Below are 10,379 nucleotides of genomic sequence, written 5' to 3'. Positions count from 1 at the left end.
TCAAAATGCCAAAGGTTAAAGATAAAGAAACATTCTTAAAAGCAGAAAGAGAAAAGAAGTTAGTTACCTACAGAGGAGTTCCCATAAAAATTTCAGCTGATTGCTCAGAAGAAACTTCGAAGGACAGAAGGGATTGGCAAGAAATATCCAAAGTCATGAAAAACAGGGACCTATAGCCAAGGTTGCCCTACTCAGCAAAGCTATCATTTAGAATTGAAGGGCAGATAAAGAGCTTCCCAGACAAGAAAGTAACTAAAGGAGTTAATTATCACCCAGCCCTTATTATATGAAATGTTGAAGGGACTTACTTAAGAAAAGATCAAAACTATGAATAATAAAATGGCAATGGATACAACTCTATCATCAGTTGAATCTAAAAAACAAACTAAGCAAACAAGAAGAACAGAGACAGAACCATGGATATAGAGAGTGTTTTGATGGTTGCCAGATGGGAGAGGGTTGTGGGGCAACAGCTGAAGAGGTAAAAGGATTAAGAAGAACAAATAGGTAGTTACAGAATAGCCATGGGGATGTAAGGTACAGTATGGGAAATGGAGTAGCCAAAGAACTTATATGCATGACCCATGGACTTGAAGGATGGTGTGGGGGGACTGCCTGAGACAGTGGGGGATACTGGGTAGAAGCAGGCTAGGGGGGAAAAATTGGAACAACTGTAATACCATAATCAATAAAATACAATTAAAAAATCATATTTTAGAACAATTATTTTAAAATCACTAAAATTCAAAGACACTATTTTAAAATCTAGTATTAAAAATAAATCACAAACATGTTATATATAGTTCATGTAATTCTTTTTTAAATTACTGTCTTTTAAAAAATATTTTATTTATTTCTTATTTTTAGAGAGAAAGGAAGGGCAGGAGAAAGAGAGAAAAAACATGGATGTGAGAGAGAGTCACCCGTCAGTTGCCTCTCATATGCACCTCAACTGGAGACTGAACCTGCAACCCAGGCATGTGCCCTGACCAGGATCCATTCTGGCAACCCTTCACACCATGAAACAACACCCAACCAAATAAGCTACACCAGTCAGGATCTTCATTCAATTCTTTATTACCTTTGGAACATTCTTTTTCCTTTAATAAAAAGAATCACGGTGATAATATATATATATATACACACATATATACACATACATACATCTACATACATACATACACACAAATACATACACACACACTACTGGTAGAAGATTAAGAGATCTATAAAATGTCATCAAAAAAAATTTCATGTATTAGCAAATATGCCAACTCTTAAATTTTAAAAACGCTTAATTTTCAAAGAAGTCAATTAATAGACTCGACCTTGAAGCCAACCCATCTCTTTCTCAACCAATGATCTGTTATACTTCTCAGCTAATCCTTTGGAAAAGTCTTTCTATATATTCACCAACGAGTTCAGAACACCAAGATGTGGGTACAGAACAGAAACGTGAGCAGGTCACCCAACATATCTGGTCTTAGTCCAGTTACTGCAATGAAGTCCACAGGCGCAGGTGGGGGAGGAAACCACACAATCCAATGATGCACAGCTGTCAGAGATCTGGAGCAGGACTTTCCCCATGATCCAAGGGTCAATGGTTTAGACGGTGCTATGGAAATAAAGCTGAAAAAAATCTGAAGAGGAAATAAAACTGGAAAGGTATGACTCAACATTTTTTACTTTTGGTGAAGTCAAATGGTTTCCACCACTGGGCAAACTGCAGTGCTTTCTTCCTCTGATCCTCAAAGCTTTCTCGGACCCCTTTCCTCCAAAGTCTTGGTTCTATATCCAGCATCCCACCAATGATTTCCTTTTAAAGAATGAGAAAAATACAAACACATATATATAAATACTAAAAACAGGATGAAACTATTTGCTTATTCTGCTACTAAATATAGCACTAAGTTGTTCTCCATGAAAATGTTCCAATTTTACATAAATATTAGTTTCAAGTTAAACATATCTTGCTTTCAATTAGTTCTAACTATGCAAACCCTGTAACCTAGGGGTCCTGGCTGTGTCTCCTTGTCAAGCAGTTTGTCCATTTTGTTGTTCATTACCACACAGCAGCCAAGTGGAGAAAGAGAAAGTGAATTTTAATTAATTTACTCCTTATTAGCTGCTCCAGTGTGAAGAAAGAGTTAATCAACATCTAATAATTATTAATGTTGTTGTTCAACTGCAGTTGAATCTCAGATTAATGTTTTCTCTGCTAGCTAGTACACTTATAAACCAATTTCTTCTATTATCTTTTTCAGGAATCAAAAGTAAATTTTAATACAATACATATAAATCCAGAATTAAAAAGTATAAATCATCTTCATTTTAAAAGTCATACTCCCAATCCCTAAAAAAATGATTTTATCTCCTTATTATTCTACATTATTTCCTTCATGATCCTCTTTTTATGCTATTAGCTACAGAAATTAATCAAATATGTGCTTTTGAGTATTCATGTACAGAAAGGCACAGGAAGACTGTAATATTTACAGAAACACAGTCTAGGTAAACAATGGGATAAGGGTTGGATTCTGCATGTTCAATCCAGCTCTGTGGTGGTAAAATCTTGGACATAATCTAAGACGTAGATTTTTCATCTCAACAGTCATACCAAGGGAACCTACTGTGAAGAGGAAGAGTGAAATACTGTAGGGGATACAAAGGAACTAACATACATATGAGCTCTCTCTTCAAAGAGCTCATAACAGAATGTGGAGTTGTGGTGATAACCCAACTATAAAAAGGAATGTCTTACAAAGTAGAGTAGGTAAATGCAAATTATAAGGAGACTCAAAAAAGAAAGATTCTATTTGTTAAATATATCAGGAAAAGTTTCATGGAAATGGGAATCTCCATCATTGAGGCTGGGAAATAAAGAAGCCAATAGTTTGTAGAAGACATCAAGAGAAATGAGGTAAATTTAGGTTTAATGCAAGAGTTTCTTGGCATCAGCCCAAGTAAGCAACATAGTTAAAGAAAGCCTAGAAGGGATTTGACCTAATCCCTAGTATTATAAACTGACCTAATATTGTCTCTATAAAACATCAAGTTTTGTCTTATGTGTACCATATAGGGTTCACTCTTGTTTCTTACTAACACAGTATTAATGGAAAGAGACAACCCCTTCTTGCTTTGTGAACAACTGCTGAGGCAGCAGAATAAAGGAATTCTTCGGCTCACAAGCTGATTCTTCAAAAGCAATTTTTGTGAAAAATTAATCAGTAATGCAGTGTTAACCAAGGAAGCTTTCATTTAAGCATTAAAACAGTATCGTATCAACTATAAATATGCATAACATTCGAGGGAGGACTATTTTCCAATTAAATTTACAAAAGTAAATGATAATTTACTTCATTTGCATTAGAACCAAGTTTTAAAAAAGTAAATCCACAGATATGTTCAATGACAAAATTCTGTCATCACCGAATAACAACAGAGCAATGAAAACAAATTTCTTTCTAGTTAACTTTGGAAAAAAATATTCTGAAAATTTCTCAAACTAGCTTCTGTAATACACTTCAACAGTTCAAAAATGCACGTGATTTTGCACCCCTGGTCAATCCTTTAAGGGCAACAGCATGAAGTTTGTAACCCCAACCTCTGGAGTTGAGATTCCTCTTGACATGTCCCTATTCATTGTAGATGATGGTCTTCTACAGGGGATGAAAGTGGGGAGGAGGAACAGGGAACCCTGGGAACTCGTCAAGTCTCCTCGAGGATTTAGGAGATGACCTGAGCAGAAAGGCCGAGCTACACTGGTTTGAAAGGTCACTTCTAGAGCTCCTACTGCCTGGACTTCCTTAGAGCGCTTCAGTGGCTATGTAATTGATTCCAGTCCCCAGTACTACTTACACACTACCCACATGCTCAGTAGACACGGGTAAGGGCTATGCCCCTAGAAGGCAGTCTGTAGTACTGAGAAGAGCCTACTGACCATCAAAAGATCTGCACTCTAGCATCTGGTCAGAAACTATGCATGAAATAGGTCATATAATTCTTGAAGTACATGGTGCTTAATTATAAATGGAGATGAGATCATTTGTTCTTTGGTTAAATCATGAATACATGGTTACCCCTGGTTCTCTCATTTGTTAGCAAATGACATTGAACTGCAGAGAGGTTTCATATAACCTCTCTGCAGTTCAGTTTCTTCACCTGTAAAATAAAAGTAATAACAGTATCCACATAACAGAATTATTGTGAGAATTAAGTGAGTGCTTAGAATAATACCTATATTAGTGTAAACCCTCAATAAATGCTGCTAAGTATCACTTTCAGCACAAGGCTGATTGACTCCACTGTAGTCACTGCTGACACTCTAACAAATCTTTCATTCCAAAGTGACATTCCTGACTGTACCCAATATTCTGGGGTGATTGCATTAATAGTTTCTAGGTCATCCCTCTAAAACCTGGGTAGAACAGTACTGAACAATCTCACTGTATCTTGTGACCAAAGTTTTTAATTCCCTTCAACAGAAAAGTGCTACCAAATGGCTAAACACTGAAATTTTATTAAATTTATGAATATACCTTTCCAAAGTAATGAGGAAATTTGTGTTGATCTTCAATGATATGAGCAAACCCTCCTTGGAGGCCAAAATCCACAGAGAAATACGGTAAGCCTTTGGGTACCTAAACAAACATAAAATCGCAATGTGAAACCAGAAAGGCTGGGGGAGTGGGCTGGGACTGGGGTAGAAGGGAGAAAACTGACTTGAACAACAATTAAAATTAAAAAAAAAAAAAAAAAAAAAAGAAAGCCATGCTTAATCCCTCTTCTTGCTCTCTCGCATGGCAGTAATTAAGTATCCCTCAAGAAAAAGTATACAATGAATTTACAAATCACTGAATGCTGATTCAATGATAGTCAATACTGAAGCAACAACCTAACTTTCTAAAACCTTTCACTCAGTAGCCTTTCAGCCAGACAGCTCTTCACAACATTCAAAAATTATAATCAAAGCCAATTATTTCCCTGTCTTTGGGAAAAACAGAAAAGAAAGGTATATTTCAAAAATATAACAGCAGAATAATTTCCTTTAGACTATACAAACAGAGAATAAAAATAAGCTTTCTTGTATTTTTCTCACAATGCAGAACAGGAAGAGGGGCCTAGCCATATACATCAAGCTTTGTTTATAATACCACTGAGACTTTATTACTATTTATTTGTCAAAGATAAATTAAACTCGAACAACCATAATTTTTATTAACTAGGGAGATGGGTATGGCAATACTTAGTTTACCAACCTCATTTCAAAGTATTTCCAGGATTAACAACAGTTGACCCTTGAACAATTCCGCAGTTAGGGGTACTGAGCCCACACAGTTGAAAATCCACATATATCTTGACTCCAGACGAGCTTAACTGCCCTCAGTATCCCTGGGGGGTTGGCCCCAGGACCCCCATGGATATTAACATCTAAAAATGCTCCAATCCCTTATTACAAGGGGACACAGATCAATGCGTGCATGCAGTCGACCCTCTGCATCCATGGACTCCCAAGCACAGACCAAAAACAATATAGTGATTTATCTTAAAACGTCTACATTAAGTGGACCAATGCAATTCAAATCTACATTTGTCAAGGATCCTTACCTTCCCCCCCTTTCCTTTCCCTCTCCACACACACACAGTATTTTAAACTCTATCTTGATTGGAAAAGGCTGTAATTTATTTATTTATCAATGAAGTAAATCTTTGTGCATGCAAGTTTTCCCTCCAAGCTCCAATTCTGTCAGTAGAAATTATTCGAATGAGTCACATAACAGTATTATCTGTCCTCTCCAATCCCCTCATACCATCAGCATTTACTATGAATCACATCTTTGTGTTTTGTATTGTGTCCTCCAGAAGGCATGACTTGAATAGAGATGGGATAGTACAGTGGAACAAAAGCAGTCAGTTTGCATAATATAAAGCATTTAAAATTGGGGCTAATAAGGAGTTATGCATGTCATAGAAAAAATATAAGTAAAAACCAATTAGTTTATAAAATATGCAGAGAAATAGATTACTGTTTTATAACTTTGGGGTTTTTTTGTATCTTCACATTTTTTAAATACAAACATGTATGACCTAGATAATTAAGAAAAAATAAAGAGACAGGCTCTATCACAGGCCCAACCCTTATGGCTGTGCACCCACAGGCAAGCTATCTGACATCTCTGAGTTTCATGAGAACTGCGAAGAGCTCAGAGGTTTGCTGTGAGAATCAAAAGGAAAATGCACATAAAATATGCAGCCCAGCGTTTAGCACAGTCAAGATCTCCAAATATCACTTGTATTTCTGTCTCCCAAATACTACTACCTTGTGCCAAACTAGTGAAAAAAAAAGAAAAAAGAAAAAGAAAAAAGGGTGGAGGACTCCATGAGAGTATTTCTGGTCTCTGTAGGAGATGCTCATGTGTGAAACACAAATCTGAATGGCTAAACAATATTACAGAAATACATCAACTAAAGGACAGCACTGGGAAGGAGAGATAACTTAAGGAAGCAATTTGTAATGACAGTGCCCTTGCCTTTTGTTTGTATTATACTGTGTTTGGCAGAATAATGATCCCTTAAAAATACACCAATAATCTAATCCATTATTTTGCTATGAATATGCTACTATATATGGCAAAAGGGACTTTGCAGATGCAATTAAGTTATGAAATCCTGACATGGGGATATTATTCTGGGTTATCCAGTGGGCCCAATGTTATCACAAAGGTACTTACAAGAGAGAACAAGGAAGGTGAGACTCGGAGAAAGACTGGAAGATCACAGACCATTAGATTTAAAGACAAAGCCATAGAATGCAGGTGACTTCTCGAAGCTGGAAAAAGTCTACTCGAGAGGCTCCAGAAAGAATGCAGGCCTGCTGAACATCTTAATTTCAGGCCAGTGAAACTCATTTTATATTTGTGACCTCCAGAACTATAAGATAATAAATCTGTGGTGTTTAAAACCCTAAGTGTGTGGCAATTTGTTACAGCAGCACTAAGAAACTAATATACACACCAAATGTCAACAGTCTATGACAAAATTGCCAAGATGCCACAACAAACTCTGAACTACTTCTACACAAAGAACAACTTCTACCACAACTCCTCCTCTGTGCTCCTGCTGCAAAAGGTACAAGCTATGGTTTTCCTAGTATCAAAATATATGCACATTTAGCACTTACCTCTTCTGGCCTAACCAGCCAGAGGGAAAGAAGATAAAACTTTGATACCACTCTTGAAAAGGTACTGAGAGTTACCTGTTTTTTATAATCACCATAATTGCAAAAAAATTATTTATGGTAGAAAACAGTAATATTTTAATATTCTCCTTTTAATATTCCAGATGTTACTCCTGACTTCATATAATTGTCTCTGAATTTGAAGATCTCTGGGTAAATCCAAAATCTTCTTGAGACTGACTTTCCTTAGTTTAAAAAAATCAGTCTCTAAATGTGTTAGATGTTCTTTTAAAAAATCGGCCCCTAATGTGTTTGCTGTTTTTCACAAAATTAAACTTAAAATTTACAACATTAAAAAGTTCAGAAAGAACTCATATGAAATCTCAATAGCTATGTAAAAAATGACCACCTTTTTGACAAGTTATTTAATAGCATGTCAACTCCCCTACAATAAATAGTCAGATCTGCTTCCCTTGTGTGTTTCTATAAACTTCAGACTACACTGCAAAGACATCAAAAGACCCATAGAGAGTAAACAAAATGGGCATAAAAAGAGAAGCTTATACTCACACAGCAAGGAAAACCATAAATCAACAAAGAATCAGAATGAATTGCAAATACGTGAATCTTGCTAAAAGCTAAGAGTCTTCTGTAGGGAAAAAAAACACTCCACCCACAGTAAGGCAGGTAAAACACTTCATGAAACTGCCAAGGACGCAGCACTCTTAGAAGAAGGAGAGTGAGACTTTTTTCAGAATAAAAATAATGTTAAAATAACTCAAGACTGTTCATTTCATGCTCAAAACACTTTTACAATTTAAAAAAGATATTGGAAAGCTTATTAACCTAAGAAGTGACCTGCTTTGGAATTATTCTCATACTCAAGTTCTCTCCACAATTCCATCCACTAGTTACTAAATCCTACAGCTAAGAAGAACCTTAACAAGTCACCTGGCTCATTCCCCATCTGCTGGGACTCTCCGATGCAATGCTATGTGGTGACTTAACAAAGGCAACTGGTGCTATATTTGAAATACTTCAAAGCTGAATATACTAGCAAGAATCTGTATCTTTTCTTATTTTCCATATTGGTTAAGTTAAAATATTAGAACCCTATGGGTTCTTAAGTATTTCTCTAGATTTTTAAAAAACAAACTTACACTAGGTAGGTGGTGGTTTACCAGTAAGAAAACTGCATATGCAATGTAGCAAATGGAGAATATATTTCTTTCAAAATTTCTTCCTCAAAATATTTTCAACTGCCATCAAAATTATGTTCTAAAAGAATATTTAATGGCATTGGAAATTATGGTATGACAAGTGAAACACAGGCACAAAAGCTGCATGTACATTAGATACATTTTTCTATAGGCTCATACGACAGAAGTACACAGGAACTTTAGGAGGGTTTTTATGTTTTGTTTTTAAATATATTGTCTAGCTCAATTCACCAGAAATGGAAGAAAAAAAGATGGTAGAGAATATTTTATCTTTGAGTTAACTATCTTCAATAATGCAATGGAATTTGAATCTTTTGACTGGGATATAATAAACGTAATAAGGAACCCTATCAGTCACAGGTAACAGGAGTCTAGCTTCCCCAAAGAAGAAATGGGAAAGAAATATTCTAGTGATAATTACTACTAGAAGAGGGGTCAGCAAATTTAAAAAAGCTTATACAAGTTTCAATAAAATATTTGAGGGGGTAGGCTTTGCAGATCATACAGTCTCTGTCACAACTCTCTGTCTGCCCTTGCAGCACGAAATCTGCCAAAGACAAAATATAAACAAATGGGTGCAGCTGTCTCCCCCCAAAATTTCCTTTATACAAGCAGGCAGCAGACTGGATTTAGCACCCAGGCTGGTGCTAAATCCTGCACAAAAATATAAGCTCCATCAAGTCAGGGATCTTCTCCGCTTTGTTCCACTATGCATGACAAGCACCTAAATAGTGCCTGGTAAATAGGAGACACTCAATAAACATTTATAAACTAAATCACTTATTTAATTAAAAAAACAAGCTGAAAGTCACAATTCTACTTCTATTCCCTTTAATTTGTATTTCTAGAAAAGACAAGTCATTTATTACAAAAGTACTCAACTTATGTGAACCTTGTATCTAAAACTTCTTCTGTAAGTCAACATTGAACTAAGAAAAATGGTGAAAAACTCCCCAACAGAATAATGAACCTGTAGTCTATTTTATTTTTTATTTAATCTTATTTTATTTAATACTATCTACTTCTCGTGAACAAAAATACACTTATATGTTACATGTGAGATCAATTAATTTTTGCAGTCTCTATATATTTTTTTAAATTACATTTTATTGATTATACTATTACAGTTGTCCCAGTTTTTCCCCCTTGGCCCCCTCCACCCAGCACCCCCACTCCCTCAGGCGATCCCCACACCTTTGTTCATGTCCATGGGTCATGAGTAGGTTTTTTAGCTACTCCACTTCCTATAATGTATTTTAGATCCCCATGGCTATTCTGTAACTACCTACTTATATTTATTTTAAAGGGATTTAACAGGAAACCTTGTGCAAAGAACAAACAAAAAACAAGTTCCAAATTCAAAATAAAACACCTAGGAAAATATCTCTCATTGTAATTCTATCCACAAGAAAGCCTCTCTCACCACTCGCCCCACGGAAGCTGGGAAGCCCAGGAGCGGAACTCCCGTGGCAGGTCTGACGGCTGTCACAGCCGGATCCAGGCAGGACCACGGCAGAGGGCCAGGAGGTCCGAGAGAAACACTCAGACAAGCACTGGAGCAAGTGTGCCTTGGCTAGATCAAGCAAAGTGAAGAGAATATCTCCTTTATTTGTAGAACCAGACAAATGTCTTTCTCAAATAAGATATGGAAATTAATGAGGATCCTTAAGTGTAATTTCTAATATTAGGGGAAAAGAAGATACTTACAGCCTTTCTGATATTTTTTGAAGAGAGATCAATCAATTTCTTGTTCATAGACCATTCTTCATCAGATTCCATTATGGCTTTCTAGGAAACAGCCATTTGTTAATGAAAAATAACATATATGCAAATACAATAAACAATTTAAAAATGAAATAACAGTAAATTAACTACAGGGTATATTATACATGGTAAGTGATTCTGAATGAATAGGTTTTAATTTCTATTATTTAAAATTAGAACTCCTTGATTTTTTAAAGTCTTACCTTTAGCCATGCTAT

General features: G+C 35.9%; 1 protein-coding gene across 2 annotated transcripts in view; it reads right to left on the bottom strand.

Annotated features, from left to right (window-relative positions):
- Nucleotides 1-1,061: 1,061 nt before the first annotated feature.
- Nucleotides 1,062-10,379, bottom strand: part of CWF19L2 (CWF19 like cell cycle control factor 2) — a 101,301-nt gene continuing 91,983 nt past the window's right edge. For both annotated transcript variants that reach the window (XM_037137657.2, XM_037137658.2), the window contains exons 16-18: nucleotides 10,105-10,185; nucleotides 4,539-4,640; nucleotides 1,062-1,816 (exon numbers count right to left, since the gene is read on the bottom strand). In XM_037137657.2, coding sequence (XP_036993552.2) covers nucleotides 1,673-1,816; nucleotides 4,539-4,640; nucleotides 10,105-10,185 — 327 coding nt within the window. In that variant the 3' untranslated portion in view covers nucleotides 1,062-1,672. The remainder of the gene's footprint in view (nucleotides 1,817-4,538; nucleotides 4,641-10,104; nucleotides 10,186-10,379) is intronic.

The sequence above is a fragment of the Artibeus jamaicensis genome, unplaced genomic scaffold (genome assembly GCF_021234435.1).
Source record: "Artibeus jamaicensis isolate MK-2021 breed Jamaican fruit bat unplaced genomic scaffold, CSHL_Jam_final contig_585, whole genome shotgun sequence".
Classification (NCBI taxonomy): Eukaryota; Metazoa; Chordata; class Mammalia; order Chiroptera; family Phyllostomidae; genus Artibeus; species Artibeus jamaicensis.
This window is presented reverse-complemented; position numbering and strand designations above follow the sequence as displayed.